At 39.9% G+C, this 19,003-nt stretch overlaps 1 protein-coding gene across 1 annotated transcript; it reads left to right on the forward strand.

The window, feature by feature from the left end:
• Window positions 1-1,427: 1,427 nt before the first annotated feature.
• On the forward strand, window positions 1,428-13,850 carry ndufa7 (NADH:ubiquinone oxidoreductase subunit A7). Its single transcript, XM_060930744.1, has 4 exons — window positions 1,428-1,544; window positions 8,637-8,686; window positions 11,971-12,108; window positions 13,625-13,850. Exons 1-4 carry the CDS (start codon window positions 1,494-1,496, stop codon window positions 13,710-13,712), a joined length of 327 nt encoding a protein of 108 aa, XP_060786727.1. The 5' UTR covers window positions 1,428-1,493; the 3' UTR covers window positions 13,713-13,850.
• The last annotated feature ends 5,153 nt before the right edge of the window (window positions 13,851-19,003 follow it).

Genomic DNA, 19,003 nt, shown 5'->3' on the forward strand with positions numbered 1-19,003 from the left:
AATAGAACAGTTTGCCCAGAATTCAACTTTGCAGTCAGAACATTTAAATGAATGAAGAAAAAAGTTTGAGTGCTAACTACTATCAGACTTAACAAGCAGATATCACAAGTATTTAACTAACACTTATAAAAGTCAGGTTATAATTACTGAATGGTGATAACAGTCACCAGAATGATTTGTGAATGGTTATAATTAAAGCGGCTGACTCACCCTTCCCAGAATCCAGTTCATTAGTTTTATTTCTGAAAGCCTGTGGCGACAACTCTGCTAGCTTTCTGTGCAGCAAAACCTCTGCAAATTCACTGTTAGTGATCCATTTGAAATCCATCTCAAACAGTTTCTTCATATATGTGCCATACATGGAAGTTTTGAATCGAATATACCTGATATTTTCTTTCCTTCATCATACATAATGGAACAAATCAATTGAAAGACTTTAAAATAGAACTACAGTGGTGCTTGAAAGTTTGTGAACCCTTTAGAATTTTCTATATTTATGCATAAATATGACCTAAAACATCATCAGATTTTCACACAAGTCCTAAAAGTAGATAAAGAGAACCCAGTTAAACAAATGAGACAAAAATATTATACTTGGTCATTTATTTATTGAGGAAAATGATCCAATATTACATATCTGGGCGGCACGGTGGTGTAGTGGTTAGCGCTGTCGCCTCACAGCAAGAAGGTCCTGGGTTCGAGCCCCGGGGCCGGCGAGGGCCTTCTGTGCGGAGTTTGCATGTTCTCCCCGTGTCCGCGTGGGTTTCCTCCGGGTGCTCCGGTTTCCCCCACAGTCCAAAGACATGCAGGTTAGGTTAACTGGTGACTCTAAATTGAGCGTAGGTGTGAATGGGAGTGTGAATGGTTGTCTGTGTCTATGTGTCAGCCCTGTGATGACCTGGCGACTTGTCCAGGGTGTACCCCGTCTTTCGCCCGTAGTCAGCTGGGATAGGCTCCAGCTTGCCTGCGACCCTGTAGAACAGGATAAAGCGGCTACAGATAATGAGATGAGATGAGAAGTTTATCAGTAGGTTAATGGTGTCCTTATGCACAACATACAAGGATAAGACCACAATGGAAATAAGTGTTATACAGTTTCTTGTGTTATCCGTGTATCTACACTGTATTTATGTATTTTGTGCATTATTTTACTAAATAAAAATCAATAAATCAACAGTTTACTGTTCAATTAATTAAAACGAGTCGCATGAAAACCTCGCATTCCTGTAAATATTAGCACATTACTGCTAAAACAACCGATAGGGGGAGATCAATTCACTGTTGACTCCTAGACGTCACCGCGTTCAGGCATGAAGAAGAAATTCTACTTCCGCTCCTAGCTCAGTCAGAGGGGAAAAAAAATAGTGTATGTGACTGATGTCAGATCAGCTGCAAAGGAAATACGTATTGTGACTGCGCTCGGTTCTTAAGTGTAGAGCTGATCTCGGAACAGTAGAAGTGCAGAGCGTTTCTTTTTCACCTTGACAGCAGCTATGGCGACGGCGACACCGTTTATTCAGAGATTAAGGAACTTTTTGGCGGGGGTAAGGGGTTTAATCAGCCTTCTGATGATGCAGTGATACTCAGAAATGTGTATAATGTGTAAATCAGAGCACAGTTTCTGTTAGATACCATAGCTCACTTGGAGTTTGTTAGGACTGTGCTAGTGCTACACACAGGTTTCATTGTGTTATTATTGTTGCATGTACTACTAACAATACCTGTGTGTGTGTGTGTGTGTGTCCAGGTCTTTAGAAATGAGCTGTCAAAAGGTGACTCAGGGGTGTCACTGCTTAAATATGTACCGTTCAAAAGTTTGGGGTCACCCAGACAATTTTGTGTTTTCCATGAAAAGTCACACTTTTATTTACCGCCATAAGTTGTAAAATGAATAGAAAATATAGTCAAGACATTTTTCTGGCCATTTTGAGCATTTAATCGACCCCACAAATGTGATGCTCCAGAAACTCAATCTGCTCAAAGGAAGGTCAGTTTTATAGCTTCTCTAAAGAGCTCAACTGTTTTCAGCTGTGCTAACATGATTGTACAAGGGTTTTCTAATCATCCATTAGCCTTCTGAGGCAATGAGCAAACACATTGTACCATTAGAACACTGGAGTGATCTCATCTCATCTCATTATCTGTAGCCGCTTTATCCTGTTCTACAGGGTCGCAGGCAAGCTGGAGCCTATCCCAGCTGACTACGGGCGAAAGACGGGGTACACCCTGGACAAGTCGCCAGGTCATCACAGGGCTGACACATAGACACAGACAACCATTCACACTCCCATTCACACCTACGCTCAATTTAGAGTCACCAGTTAACCTAACCTGCATGTCTTTGGACTGTGGGGGAAACCGGAGCACCCGGAGGAAACCCACGCGGACATGGGGAGAACATGCAAACTCTGCACAGAAAGGCCCTCACCGGCCACAGGGCTCGAACCCGGACCTTCTTGCTGTGAGGCAACAGCGCTAACCACTACACCACCATGCCGCCCTCACTGGAGTGATAGTTGCTGGAAATGGGCCTCTATACACCTATGGAGATATTGCACCAAAAACCAGACATTTGCAGCTAGAATAGTCATTTACCACATTAGCAATGTATAGAGTGTATTTCTGATTAGTTTAAAGTGATCTTCATTGAAAAGAACAGTGCTTTTCTTTCAAAAATAAGGACATTTCAAAGTGACCCAAAACTTTTGAATGGTAGTGTGTGTATATATATATATATATATATAAGATAAGATAAGATGCACTTTATTGTCCCCAAAGGGAAATTCGTCTTGGACTTCATTGCTGCTTACATAGAGAATAAATAGATGAACAATACACATACCAACATATACAGACACACACTGATAAACATCAATACACATACAGACGACATGTACAGACACACACTCGCAGGTAAACATAAAACATATACAACACATGCACCCACACACACAGAACCATGAGTATAAATACACAACCAAAAACCACCATGATGAACCGTCCGTAGCCCTATTGCACAACGCCTTTGGCCTTAGAAGCATTCAAAACTCTGACTGAAGTTGGTAAGAATGAATTTTTGAAGTGGTTAAGCCTGCAGTCGGGGACTCTATAGCGTTTGCCTGATGGTAAAAGGTCATATTCAGAGTGGAGGACATGGGACTCATCAGACAAAATTCTCTGTGCATGTCTAAGCACAGACTGCGCATAGATGGCCTGCAGGGGCAGCTTTTCAGACCTCCGTATCACTTTCATTGCGGGCAATTCTTGATTTCAAATGGACTGAGAGGTTACTGTACCTACCGTAAGAATGCTTTCCAAGATACGCTGTTAAAATAAAAACATCACTTTTTGGTTTACACCAAACACCCTGAGCCTGCGCAAGAAGTACAATCTTTGCTGCAGGCGAGAACACAGGTGGTCAACATGGACTTGCCAACTGAAAAGGTGGTCCAGATCAAGGTGGATACCAAGATACCTGTGTGAATTCACTTGGCTGATTTCTACACCATGGATACAAAGTGGAGTATGGTCCCCTATTAACTTAGGATCCAACAACATTTCCTCTGTTTTCCTAACGTTAATAGTGAGGTGATTTTCATCACACCACTTGACTTGACAAAAGATTGCACCTCCTTAATGCCTCGGTCACAACCGGCCGTACGTGCTCCTACGGCTGGTCTACGTGCAAAAAACGCAAGAAACGCACGGAGGGCGTGCGTGAAACGCATGGAGGGTGCGCGTGTGACGTGCTGATTTTCGAGCCATAGACTGGCTGCAGACCGGCCGCAGAGGTTCTTTGTCATGTCAAACAAACTCTACGGGCGCTTATGTTTTTTTCAGGTTGCAAGACAAACTTGCGGCCAATGTGCATCTTTCTCCATGAACAAAAAAAATGCAGCGATTTGGGAAACGCCAAAAATTGTACGGCCAAAAAACCGTACGTCCGGTTGTGACCTAAGCTTAAAGTATGCTGTAGGCTCTGTATCCTGGTATAGCAGGCTCAGGATTGCAGTATAAGAATATAATGTGACCTGATCAGTGTTTGCAGGACAGTGTGGGACATCCAGATAACAGTTGAGTTCTGGCCCTGACCTGGCCCGGCCCAGTTGTGGCCCACATTCAGTAAACACTCCAAGTAACATACTGATGTTCAGTGGTGATGTATGTTGGCCTTCCCTATCCAGCATTGACAAAGGATATTACTTTTAATAACAAACCTGTCAAAGATGTCCAAACACTGATTCATCATTGATAAAGGAGTGTTTTTCATATCCTTTGTGAATATGAAGGTGGCTAAAAAGTCCAACTTGGTCCCAACTGGGTTAGCTTCGGCACCCACTTTTAACCCAGTGAAATGGTTAACGATGGCCCAACATCAGTTTGCTACCTGAGACCTTTCATCTGACTGACACAACGGCAGCATGCAACTCAATAATTATGTTTTAACTGCCACAAAACAATAATTCTCAAATATATATATTTATACAGAGTACTGTGCAAAACTCTGAGGCACCCTATTTTTTTCATACAAACTTTGTTATAGATTTCTATTTTATGACTTCTACATTATCGAGTCAGTACAAAAGCATTTTAGAGTTCCAGATGTTTGTTTTCCAGCAAAAAATTAAATGTTACAGGGGAAAAAAGTTTGTATCTGATCAGCATATTACATGAAACCACTTTTTCAGATTTAAAAAAAAAAAGAAGGCTACTGGGTTTTGCTGCAAAATGAAGAAGCGAGTGTGACAGTCAAAGTGTCCAGAAGAACTGTGGCTGGTTCTGGAAGACACTCAGTAAAACCTACAGCTCATTTCCTTATCAAACTGCACTCATTGTACCTGAGACTACTTTTTTTTTAAAAAGCAAAGTGTGGCGGCACGGTGGTGTAGTGGTTAGCGCTGTCGCCTCACAGCAAGAAGGTCCGGGTTCGAGCCCCGTGGCTGACGAGGGCCTTTCTGTGTGGAGTTTGCATGTTCTCCCCGTGTCCGCGTGGGTTTCCTCCGGGTGCTCCGGTTTCCCCCACAGTCCAAAGACATGCAGGTTAGGTTAACTGGTGGCTCTAAATTGACCGTAGGTGTGAATGTGAGTGTGAATGGTTGTCTGTGTCTATGTGTCAGCCCTGTGATGACCTGGCGACTTGTCCAGGGTGTACCCCGCCTTTCGCCCGTAGTCAGCTGGGATAGGCTCCAGCTTGCCTGCGACCCTGTAGAAGGATAAAGCGGCTAGAGATAATGAGATGAGTAATAACTTTTTAAATGTGTTGTTGAATGACTGTTATACTAATTATACTACTGGACCTATTATTAATATATGTAATGACATACTACAAACTATTTTATGTGGTTATATTATATATTGACATCTTGTTTTATTTTAATTGATATATTGTTGAATTGACATATTCTAGCTTTTTTGATATGTATCAATAGCTTAATTTAGACAGATACATATATGTCATTTTTTTATATTTTGATTGTTCTAGATCATTATTGTTTCACTGTTTGAGATTTTAAAGGAACAGTCCACCGTATTTCCATAATGAAATATGCTCTTATCTGAATTGAGACGAGCTGCTCCGTACCTATCCGAGCTTTGCGCGACCTCCCAGTCAGTCAGACGCAGTCAGATGCGCTGTCACGCCTGTTAGCAATGTAGCTAGGCTCAGTATGGCCAACGGTATTTTTTGGGGCTGTAGTTAGATGCGACCAAACTCTTCCGCATTTTTCCTGTTTACATAGGTTTATATGACCAGTGATATGAAACAAGTTCAGTTACACAAATTGAAACGTAGCGATTTTCTATGCTATGGAAAGTCCGCACTATAATGACAGGCGTACTAACACCTTCTGCGCGCTTCGGCAGCGCATTGATATCTGAGCTCCGTATCAATGCGCTGCCGAAGCGCGCAGAAGGTGTTAGTACGCCTGTCATTATAGTGCGGACTTTCCATAGCATAGACAATCGCTACGTTTCAATTTGTGTAACTGAACTTGTTTCATATCACTGGTCATATAAACCTATGTAAACAGGAAAAATGCGGAAGAGTTTGGTCGCATCTAACTACAGCCCCAAAAAATACCGTTGGCCATGCTGAGCCTAGCTACATTGCTAACAGGAGTGACAGCGCGTCTGACTGCGTCTGACTGACTGGGAGGTCGCGCAAAGCTCGGATAGGTACGGAGCAGCTCGTCTCAATTCAGATAAGAGCATATTTCATTATGGAAGTACGGTGGACTGTTTCTTTAAAGTTCTCTGCTGCCCATACTCTTGTGCAAATAGATTGATATTACATATTGTTTTCCATTTTTCATACATATAAAAAATTCATGAACTATTTTTATCTTTTTTTTATTTATTCAGAATGTTGGAGAAAACTTTTGACTTTTTAGATACAGCACTACTTTATACTTGCACATGATTATGTAATTTCTATTATTTTTATTGCTCGATATATTTATAATTGGTTAAAAAAATTACTAAAAATGATACGTCAAATATTTTCGGCACGCTATGCGCGAAAATAATAATTAAAAAAATTTTTAGGCTCGCTACACTCGCCATGGTGCCCAAATTAAAAACCTGTCTTTGCCCCTGATTTTTCTCAGCTTCTTGGCTACACAGAGGTTTGAAATTTGGTAAATTAATCTGGCAGGAAAACATAGAGCCATCTATCTAAAAAATCCTGGCCATAGGTCCTTCCTAAAAATGCTAAAAAATTAAGAAAAACGTGCTCACTAGTGGGGTTTAGGGCCCTAAAAATACTAGAAAACAAATGCATTCATCTCCTATCACTACCTGGTCTTATTATAAACCAGATTGCCTGGTCACTTATGTAATGGGAGCTCTCTAGATAGAGTATTTACAGAAATATGGCAGATTCAATTACATACCCCGCAAAAAGGGCATTAAAATGGATTATTTGGGATTGAAAAAAGAGAATGATGCACAAATAACAACAAGAGGACACTTCACATGTTTGTAGTGATTGAATTAATGAAACTATTTACCCAGTTGCAGACCTGTGCTGCCTGTGCTTCATTTCCATTCAGGGTCTTAACGATATGATACTTTTTGTGGGGTATGTAATTGAATCTGCCATATTTCTGTAAATACTCTATCTAGAGAGCTCCCATTATATAAGTGACCAGGCAATCTGGTTTATCATAAAAACAGGTAGTGATAGGAGATGAATGCATTTGTTTTCTAGTATTTTCAGGGCCCTAAACCCCACTCGCAAGTGCGTTTTTCTTAATTTTTAGCATTTTTAGGAAGTATCTATGACCAGGATTTTCTAGATAGATGGCTCTATGTTTTCCTACCAGATGAGCAACATGTAGAGAGTTAATTTACCAAATTTCAAACCTCTGTGTAGCCTAGAAGCTGAGAAAAACACATTTAAAACCCCAAAAATCCCTGGCGAGGATTTAGGGGGTACATTCTGGTCTAATTTAGTAATTTTCAAAAATACACAGAACAGGGCCCCGAAATCTTTTATCAGTTCATATTTCACCAGTATCTATTACCATAAGAGCAATTCCAGCGTTATGGACGTGACACTTGAACTCAAAATGGCAACAAATGACCCAGTGCATGTTTTATTGTCTCCCGGTATTTAAACAGGTGTTGCATATTTTAAGGCTGTACCATACTGGAGAAGTGATAGAACAAGAACAATTCCCATAGTACATCTCGGGCATGCCAGAAAATGCCAATAAAAGATGCGTTATGGATGTGACAGAAAAAGTATCACTTTTCTTGGGTGACTGTACATTTTTATCAAACTCTGAAATTGTAAACCTAATGTCGAAATGGAGATATCCATTTGATAGAGGGGACCAAGGTGAATATTAAAAAATCTTTGTTTAAAATGTTTTGTATTTCATGCAGAGTTTCGGAAGGAAAAGTCAGTGTTATGGATGTGACGAAATTCCGTTATGGATGTGACGCGTCTGAAATAGACATGGCATATGTTTAGAAAATCAGCAATTTAACCAGCATAACCCTTTGAAAAACTCTCTAAATATCAGCTAAAACTATCAAAGTTCTTAAATAATATTTAGGATGGCTATTGTTTTGCTGTTTTGTGGATTTTAGCATACATTTCTGTGGCTTGTGGCAATAATATAGAATTGTACATGATCAACGTTGATTTTAGCTTGGGGTTTACATTATAAGAAAGAAAGACTGACAGTGACATATTAGGTTGGTTACAAATTGGTTCAACTTATTCACATCTGTAAAATACAGGCCGAGGTGATATCTCTGAGTGGTTTTGATGTATTACATGTTGCTTTATTTTTGCATGGTGAGGTTGACATTTACATGGAATTGCCCATAAGCTCTCACAAAGAAAATGAATCTGGTGCTGCAACCACCATCTGGTCATTTGGCACGGACCTATCCATGTAATAAATACATTACTGTCTTGGCTTCATAGTTATTAATACTGAGACTACAACGACTGTATGAACTGCAGAGGCGTAACAGACTTCTCACTAGTGTGAAGTCGATGATTGATTGATTAGGCTTTGTGTTGGCAAAGCTTGCACCAAGCCTCTAAATAATATGAATTGATAACTTCTAATGCTTGCTTAATCATGTTTTTTTTTTTCTTTTTCTGATTGCTCTGTCCACAGCGGAATCTGCAGGCAAAGCTTCAACTGCGTTACGAAGAGGTTGCAAAAAGGTCATTGAGGCTTTACATGTTTGCATTTCATCCCACTGCCTTTTTGAATCTGGAACCAGAGGAGGTCTAAATGCACCCCTACTCACGCCACCTCAGTTTTGTCCCCGCCACAGCTCTATACTCACATCTAGTGACTGGAGTGTAGCATAGCAACTTCTTATTACACCTCAACACAGTCCTTCAGGCTGGTTCTGTTAGTCACAGGTTCCCAGCTCTGGTCCTGGAGAACATGTCCATTTGAGCGCTTTCCCTGCTTTAATCCACCTGATTCATCTAATCAGCAAATTACCATCCCTTCCTGAGTTAATGCAGGTGTGTTAGAGCAAGGAAAACACTCAAATGCATTTTCAGGACGACTTAAACAGCGCAAAATGACACTCATATTAGGGTGTCGGTACCGACAACACCAGTCAAACGTTTGTACACGTACGGTACTCATTCAGAGTTTTTTCTGTATTGGGTCATTCCACGTCAATTCAACCGGGGCCTGCGCACTTAGGTCTCAAAAAATTCTGAAAAAAATCACCAGATGTACCCATGTTACCTAGGAGAAACACTGTAAATTTATTTGAATGTAAGCTGTACACTTTCCATGTTACAGCCAGTTTTACTGGGGGGTCAATTTTGTTCAGACTTTTTTTTTTTTTGGTTAAAGTTCACAAGCCCATAGCTCAAGAACTAAACCATGTAGGAGGCTCAAATTTTGCATGTTCGTACATAAATAGGAATAGTATGTAGCAAAACTGTCATTTTGGGTCTGGATGATCCTGCATGGTCACAGCACTCCCTCAAAGATGATCAAAATTTTATTGGAGTTTTTAGCTGTGCTCTGTTTAGCCCTTCAGAAGACATATTTTTACCCAACACAGGCTCTTGATTTTTTTTTTCCCTTATTGAGATAAGTAGAAACACTCTCAAAAAAAGCAATAACAGAAAGGAAACTCTATCAGTGTTTGAACAGAAGACCTCACAAGTCTTACAAATCATTTTGGATGTCATTTTCAGAGCACCGTACATGGGCAAAATGCACCATTGAGAGCAATATGTTTTCTATAAGATTAATGTAAAGAGTAAATAACCAAAGGCCAATTTTGCCCTGACATGATCACCTGAGAGCGCCTGTGCAGGGGTGGAGGGATCCTTTCCAATTTCAATGATTCAGTGATTTTAGGGGCACCTGTCGTTACTCTCAATATTGAGAGTATTGAGAGTAACCATCACTGAATTTCAATGATTCAGTGATTTTAGGGGTATCAATATTGAGAGTAACGACAGGTGCCCCTAAAATCACTGAATCGTTGAAATTGAAAAGGATCCCTCCACCCCTGCACAGGCGCTCTCAGGCGATCATGTCAGGGCAAAATTGGCCTTTGGTTATTTACTCTTTACATTAATGTTATAGAAAACATATTGCTCTCAATGGTGCATTTTGCCCATGTTCAGGGTGGAAAATAAAAAAGATTCGAGTAAGACAAGCCAAATTGGTGTTTTTAAAAAGAAGGGATCATGGAGAATAAAGAAAAAATATTTAAAAAATCTGCGCACATTCCCACAAGGTGTTACGGTGCTCTGAAAATGACATCCAAAATGATTTGTCAGACTTGTGAGGTCTTCTGTTCAAACACTGATAGAGTTTCCTTTCTCATCTCATTATCTCTAGCCGCTTTATCCTTCTACAGGGTCGCAGGCAAGCTGAAGCCTATCCCAGCTGACTACGGGCGAAAGGCGGGGTACACCCTGGACAAGTCGCCAGGTCATCACAGGGCTGACACATAGACACAGACAACCATTCACACTCACATTCACACCTACGGTCAATTTAGAGTCACCAGTTAACCTAACCTGCATGTCTTTGGACTGTGGGCGAAACCGGAGCACCCGGAGAAAACCCACGCGGACATGGGGAGAACATGCAAACTCCGCACAGAAAGGCCCTCGCCGGCCACGGGGCTCGAACCCGGACTTTCTTGCTGTGAGGCGACAGCGCTAACCACTACACCACCGTGCCGCCGAGTTTCCTTTCTGTTTATTGCTTTTTTTGAGAGTGTTTCTACTTCTCTCAATAAGGGAAAAAAAATCAAGAGCCTATGTTGGGTAAAAATATGTCTTCTGAAGGCCTAAACAGAGCACAGCCAAAAACTCCAATAAAATTTTGATCATCTTTGAGGGACTGCTGTGACCATGCAGGATCATCCAGACCCAAAATGACAGTTTTGCTGCATACTATTCCTATTTATGTACCAGCATGCAAAATTTGAGCCTCCTACATGGTTTAGTTCTTGAGCTATGGGCTTGTGAACTTTGACAAAAAAGAGCGTGAACAAAATTGACACCACCCCCCCCACCACCACCCCCGTAAAACTGGCTGTAACATGGAAAGTGTACAGCTTACATTCAAATAAATTTACAGTGTTTCTCCTAGGTAACATGGGTACATCTGGTGATTTTTTCAGAATTTTTTGAGACCTAAGTGCGCGGGCCCCGGTTGAATTGACGTGGAATGACCCTATTCTGACCTATTTTCTACATTGTAGAACAATACTGAAGATATCAAAACTATGAAATAACATCTGGAACATGTATGGAATTATGTGGTAAACAAAGTGTTAAAAAAAAAAAAACCCAACTATGTTTCATATTTTAGATTCTTCAAAGTAGCCAGCGTTTACCTTGATGACGCTTTGCACACTATTGGCGTTATCTTACCCAGCTTCATGAGGTAGTCACCTGGAATGCTTTTCAATTAACAGGTGCCTCGTCAACAGATAATTAGTGCAATTTCTTGCTGTCTTAATGCGTTTGTAAATAGTAAACAATAAAAATACAGTAAATAGCCCTATTCCACAACTGGAGTAATTCATATTATGTCAAGAAGCACTCAACTATGTAAAGAGAAATGACATCATTACTTTAAGACATGAAGTGACTTTTTTTTTAATTAATAAAAATAAAGAAAAAACATTGACTTAGGTGTGTCCAAACTTTTGACTGGAACTGTGTTTTTGTTTGTTTTTTCTTGTACTGCGAATAATTTTAGGTCACTTAATTATGATTTTTTTTAAGCTTTATTATACCTCTGCTAATGTGAGTTTTACTTGTTCTTATGTTTCCTTAAATTAAATTAAACTAAACTAAGGAATTCATATTTTGAGGGAACAAAATGCACTGAAGTTTAACAGTGCATGTCAAGCATGTTAAATGGAATCACGATGAAACATTTAAAGCTCTGCAAGTTATTCATATTAATTTAGTTTATAAATATTTTTGCATTCTTTTGACTCCAGGACTCAACCTCCTCCTAAACTTGCTGTTGGGCCGAGCCATAAGTTTGCCAACAACTACTACCTTACCAGAGATGGAAGACGGGAATCTACTCCTCCGACTGTTATAATGTCTTCTCAGAAGGCCCTGGCAGCTGGCAGGTAAGCTAACCTGATTAGAAATACAGTATACGTTCTAACACTGAGAGTTTCGTTGCCATAAGTGTGTACAAGTTCTTCATCTAATATTAATATTAAATATTACACCTTTTGTTTTCACTGTAGTTTAATATCAGGACCTCTTGTATTATTGGGAACTCTCACACATATACAGGAAAAAAAAACAAAACCCTGTTGCTCTACATTATAAAATATCAATATTCCTGGCTTATATTTTTCCTTATAAATTCCTTAAAGGAGAACTGAAGGCAATTTTTTTTATTATCAAAATTCTATTTATCTCATTTTATTAAATATCGGAATGCATTTTTGATCGCTATTTTGTCACCGCTATAGCAAGTTATGAGTGTTTGAAATATGCGATGTAATATATATCAGTCCATATGTCAAAGCAATGGCCGTAAATGAGATTCGCTGAGACCTGTGCGAGACATCGTAGGACGGAAGTAAAACGTGCAGCGGAAATCAAAGTGACCAACATCTGCCAATGTTGTCAAAAGACGTGCGCACCCTCTTTCGAATGCTGATGTGATCAAGCCGGAAGTTTTGTTTGTTTTGATAGCAATCAGGAGAGTTTGAAAAAAGTAGGCAGTAATCATCATTTAAACTCGTTTTTGTGCAATATTTCGTTTGGAAAACAATTTTCAAAATGGCGGCGCTGACGCGTCACATTTCGAAGTCTTGCACAAGTCTCGTGGAGATCCCACGGATAAGCGACGCCTGCCGTGGACCAAACGAACTAAATTCAACATGGCTAAAAACCGAATAGGCCGATAAGTATAATATTTAATTGCAATTAGTTGCCAATAAGAGTCACGATATAAGGTTACTAAAACCGAAAACGTAATTGAATAACACGTTAATTAAAAAAATAAAGCAAGTTTAAAAATGACTTCAGTTCTCCTTTAATGGCCATGTGGTGGATGATACACATGCAGCGATTCCAGGAGATGTTCCATAATCATCTCCTTACTGTGCACAACCTGAATCAGAAATGTGCTCAGGAACTGTAAACATTCCTGTGGAACAAATCAATCGAATATCAGAACCGGAGACTTTATTTCATTCATGAGTGCCACAGAAACGTAATTAATTTTGACTTCCTTTGCTAATTTAGAAGTGTTAATGAATAGTTTGATATTGGCGATGTCAAATCATTATTTCACAGTGACACTATAATTTTTATATATATGTGTATATGTGTGTGTGTGTGTGTGTGTGTGTGTGTGTGTGTGTGATAGTTATTGTCCCATCCTTTTGGATCTTCCTGGACAGGTTGTTAAATATTCAAATATTTTAACCAAGTCATATTTGCATATCTGGTCTGTTCTAAAGCCCCACTTTGAACGGTCAGGAAGAGCTTTTGTCTCTCATATGCATAAAGAAATTCAGGGGAAGGCTGAGCAATGAATATTGAAATGCGTGCTTGCTTGCGATCTCTGGTTTAAATTGGTGCTGTAGGATTACAGTAAATGATTGCTTTATTTTGTGTTCACAGCGATACTCCAGCAAACCCCAAGCGTCCGGTTCTGCCTGGCCCCGAGCCGAAAGAGCTCCCGTTGTCCACTGATCAGCCGTACCTCTGAACCGTCTCCCACAGTGTGATCCTCAAACCCTGCTCATAAACCTAGCTTTCCTTGAACAAGTTGCATGCATATTTGAAATTATATACATAACTAAACCGTGTATATACATCCAAAAACAAGTTATTATTTTTTTGTCGATTCATTGTTTCTTGTCTTTATTTCACCAACCAACCATAAATCGCTGGAGTACACACTTGCGAGTGGATTTTTAGCATGGTGTGATTCAGAGTTATATCCTCTAACTTTAAGAAAGCTAGTCATACATACAAGGAAATTATAATATTTCCACCAGCGCCAGCACTCTATGACTCACTTATCCATAAAAATAGGGATGGTTTAAAGCTTTAATAATAAAATGTTTTCCACCACAGTGGGAACTCATCTTTGGTGTAAATAGAGCAAGACACAATGGATAAAAATATGATGAAAACAGCAATGGACAATTAACTAACAGTCAAACAGCAGGTTTCCTGTGGATTAAACCTAAAAAAACAAACGACTCCTAGTGAATCTTGAATACAGTCGACTATATCGAGTATTTCCTTTTTATAAGATTACCAGTAAATTAAATATAAGATTATTAATCGTGGCGGCACGGTGGTGTAGTGGTTAGCGCTGTCGCCTCACAGCAAGAAGGTCCGGGTTCGAGCCCCGTGGCCGGCGAGGGCCTTTCTGTGTGGAGTTTTGCATGTTCTCCCCGTGTCCGCATGGGTTTCCTCCGGGTGCTCCGGTTTCCCCCACAGTCCAAAGACATGCAGGTTAGGTTAACTGGTGACTCTAAATTGACCGTAGGTGTGCATGTGAGTGTGAATGGTTGTCTGTGTCTATGTGTCAGCCCTGTGATGACCTGGCGACTTGTCCAGGGTGTACCCCGCCTTTCGCCCGTAGTCAGCTGGGATAGGCTCCAGCTTGCCTGCGACCCTGTAGAACAGGATAAAGCGGCTAGAGATAATGAGATGAGATTATTAATCGTACTACTACATCCATTGTTACTTATTTCAAGCTTGAAGTAGTCTTCTTAGATAATAAAGCATTTATTAATTATATATATACATACATACATACATATTTGGTTTCTTATAATCATTAATTTGATGATCTCATCTCATTATCTGTAGCCGCTTTATCCTGTTCTACAGGGTCGCAGGCAAGCTGGAGCCTATCCCAGCTGACTACGGGCGAAAGGCGGGGTACACCCTGGACAAGTCGCCAGGTCATCACAGGGCTGACACATAGACAACCATTCACACTCACATTCACACCTACGGTCAATTTAGAGTCACCAGTTAACCTAACCTGCATGTCTTTGGACTGTGGGGGAAACCGGAACACCCGGAGGAAACCCACGCGGACACGGAGAGAACATGCAAACTCCGCACAGAAAGGCCCTCGCCGGCCATGGGGCTCGAACCCGGACCTTCTTGCTGTGAGGCGACAGTGCTAACCACTACACCACCGTGCCGCCTAATTTGATGATATTCAGGATATTTTCAGTCATTTTTTTTTTTTAAATCAGTTAAGGTTCAGCTTTGTCTGCAGTACCAGTGTACAAAAAAATTGTACACCTTCAAATTCAGTGATTTTTCTTTATTTTTATTCATTAAAAGGCACTTCATGTCTTAAAGTAATGATGGATGTCGTTTCTCTTTACTTAGTTGAGCATTTCTAGACATATTATGGATTACTACAGTTGTGTTATAGGGCTATTTACTGTATTTTTATTATTTACTGTTTGCTGTTTGATCTCAAACGCATTAAGAAGGTAAGAAGTTGCACTAATTATCTGTTGACGAGGCACCTGTTAATTGAAAAGCATTCCAGGTGACTACCTCACGAAGCTGGGTAAGATAATGCCAATAGTGTGCAAAGCGTCATCAAGGTAAACGGTGACTACTTTGAAGAATCTAAAATATGAAGTATATTTTGTTTAGCACTTTTTTTTTTCTGTTTGCCACATAATTCTATACATGTTCCTGGTGATATTTCATAGTTTTGATGTCTTCAGTATTGTTCTACAATGTAGAAAATAGTCCAAATACAAAAACACTTATGAATGAGTATGGGGTGTGCAAACTTTTGACTGGCACTGTATATGTATAAGGCTGCCTTTCAAGACACTCAAAATCATCTTACAGTGCAAAAGTCATCCCTTTTAGACAATTCAAGCTGTCTGATTATTTCCTAGTTTCCAAATTCATCCATGTTAAAAAATGATGGACAGCTCGACTGAAAATATCGCAAAAAATATTATCACAGTATACTTCTTGGCATTTCCCAGCCTCACTTGCAACTTATTCGTATACTTTTGTTTTGGTGGTTCGTGTTCAAAGACATTTGAATTGGTTAATAAAATTCAACACACAGTTTTGGAGGGAAAAATATACTTTGTCTTCTTGAAGCTTGGAATCAAAACCTGTGATGCTTGGTTTACACAAGCAGATCGTTTGGATACGATAAATCACAAATGTGAGTCTTACAGCACATCGTATCATTTTACAATATTTTGCATTGCTCAGGCAGTTTTACTTGAGATTGGTATTCAATAGTCAGGAGTCATTGCCACTGATGTGGTGAAAAAAGGAACTTGTGTACAAATGTTCATCATAGACTACCGTTCAAAAGTTTGGGGTCACCCAGACAATTTTGTGTTTTCCATGAAAAGTCACACTTTTATTTCCCACCATAAGTTGTAAAATGAATAGAAAATATAGTCGAGACATTTTTCTGGCCATTTTGAGCATTTAATCGACCCCACAAATGTGATGCTCCAGAAACTCAATCTGCTCAAAGGAAGGTCAGTTTTATAGCTTCTCTAAAGAGCTCAACTGTTTTCAGCTGTGCTAACATGATTGTACAAGGGTTTTCTAATCATCCATTAGCCTTCTGAGGCAATGAGCAAACACATTGTACCATTAGAACACTGGAGTGAGAGTTGCTGGAAACGGGCCTCTATACACCTATGGAGATATTGCACCAAAAACCAGACATTTGCAGCTAGAATAGTCATTTACCACATTAGCAATGTATAGAGTGGATTTCTGATTAGTTTAAAGTGATCTTCATTGAAAAGAACAGTGCTTTTCTTTCAAAAATAAGGAAATTTCAAAGTGACCCCAAACTTTTGAACGGTAGTGTAAATATCATGTTTAATCTGGGAACATTATTAACTAGGGAAATGAGAAATATTTTACATGCTCACTAAGCAACGAACAAAACATGGCATGTTGTACTGTTATAAGAAAATAATCAACGACCAGGTGTTGTGAGGCCGTGACTGCATAGAAGTTGACAGTTTTTCCAATAATAGCATGTCCTGGAAATTATATTACCACAGCAATTTGATTGCAGTATGATTATTATTGATAACAGTATTAAAGGGGAACTGAAGGCAAATGTTTTATTATCAAAATTCTATTTATCTCATTTTATTAAATATAGGAATGCATTTTTAATAGCTAGATCACTGCTATAGCAAGTTATGAGAGTTTGAAATATGCTATGTTCATAAATTATGTCAAAGCAATGGCCGTAAACGAGATTCGCTGAGACCTGTGCGAGACATCGTAGGATGGAAGTAAAACGTACAGTGGAAATCAAAGTGACCAACATCTGCCAACATGGTCAAAAGATGCGCGTGCCCTTTCTCGAACGCTGATGTGATCAAGCTGGAAGTTTTGTTTGTTTTGATAGCAATCAGGAAAGTTTGAAAAAAGTAGGCAGTAGTCGTCATTTAAACTCGTTTTTGTGCAATATTTCATTTGGAAAACAGTTTTCAAAATGGCGGCACCGACACCTGGCTGACACTTCATGTTTCAAAGTCTCGCACAAGTCTCCTGAAGATCGCGCGGATAAGCGACGCCTGCCGTGGACCAAACGAACTAAATTTTACATGGCTAAAAACCAAATAGGCCGATAAGTATAATATTTAATTGCAATTAGTTGCCAATAAGAGTCACGATATAAGGTTACTGAAACCGAAAACGTAATTGAATAACACGTTAATTAAAAAATAAAGCAAGTTTATAAACGACTTCAATTCTCCTTTAATTTATGAATAAACTACACCTTTCATATAATTATGATATAATTATGTTCAATGCTGTGAAACGTTTGTGAAGCAAGGTTCCTGTTTCACTTATGTACAATATACTGTAGCAGTCAGAAACATTTCCCTCTTACAACTCCTTCCAGGGGCGGCACGGTGGCGTAGTGGTTAGCGCTGTCGCCTCACAGCAAGAAGGTCCAGGTTCGAGCCCCGTGGCCGGCGAGGGCCTTTCTGTGTGGAGTTTGCATGTTCTCCCCGTGTCCGCGTGGGTTTCCTCCGGGTGCTCCGGTTTCCCCCACAGTCCAAAGACATGCAGGTTAGGTTAACTGGTGACTCTAAATTGACCGTAGGTGTGAATGGTTGTCTGTGTCTATGTGTCAGCCCTGTGATGACCTGGCGACTTGTCCAGGGTGTACCCAGCCTTTCGCCCGTAGTCAGCTGGGATAGGCTCCAGCTTGCCTGTGACCCTGTAGAAGGATAAAGCGGCTAGAGATAATGAGATGAGATGAGAACTCCTTCCAGAAGACTTTCCCATGTTCGAAAAATGACACCTTTTCCTCTGACTGCTACAAAGCGCTGACCCTGGAGCCTCCTTTCAAAAAATAAATGTCTTCTTGCAAGAAACTTTTCCACATCGACAATTAAACACTTTTTAAATTGGTTATGGCATGTCCACCATATAAGAGCTGCTGTTAGCAAAAATTAAGAACAATCAACACCTTGAGACCAATCCAAACTGAAAATTCAACAGCACTGTGTTATAGCTAAAAATATAATATGTTCTGGCAAAAAAAGAAAAAAAAAGAATGTATGCTTTTGTCATTTGTCTTCACACATGCTGTATAAAGAACAATGAGGAGATTGTTTTAAAAATTGCACCGTGGCTCAGGTGGATAAGGCGCCATACCATAAATCCGGGGACCCGGGTTTGATTCCGACCCAAGGTCGTTTTCTGATCCCTCCCCGTCTCTCTCTCATTTCCTATCTCTACACTGTCCTATCCAATAAAAGTGAAAAGAGCCCAAAAGAATCTTTAAAAAAAAAATTGTTGCATAAATGAAAGTACTAGCAATTAGGAGACACAGTGCGCTCGGTAGTAATAACAATGAGTGCTGCTGAATTTCTATTTGCTCTTGCTTTGATTAGAAAGGAACCATGACATTAGAATGATTCCTTATTAACCATTAACAGGTCTGCATAGTGCCCTGTGATGACCTGGCGACTTGTCCAGGGTGTACCCCGCCTT

The sequence above is a fragment of the Neoarius graeffei genome, chromosome 10 (assembly GCF_027579695.1).
Source record: "Neoarius graeffei isolate fNeoGra1 chromosome 10, fNeoGra1.pri, whole genome shotgun sequence".
Classification (NCBI taxonomy): domain Eukaryota; kingdom Metazoa; phylum Chordata; class Actinopteri; order Siluriformes; family Ariidae; genus Neoarius; species Neoarius graeffei.

Coding starts and splice junctions, on each gene's coding strand:
- ndufa7 (XM_060930744.1), top strand. CDS start 1,494: ATGGCGACGGCGACACCGTTTATTCAGAGATTAAGGAACTTTTTGGCG. Junction 1,545..8,636: donor TAAGGAACTTTTTGGCGGGG/GTAAGGGGTTTA, acceptor CTCTGTCCACAG/CGGAATCTGCAGGCAAAGCT. Junction 8,687..11,970: donor TACGAAGAGGTTGCAAAAAG/GTCATTGAGGCT, acceptor TTTTGACTCCAG/GACTCAACCTCCTCCTAAAC.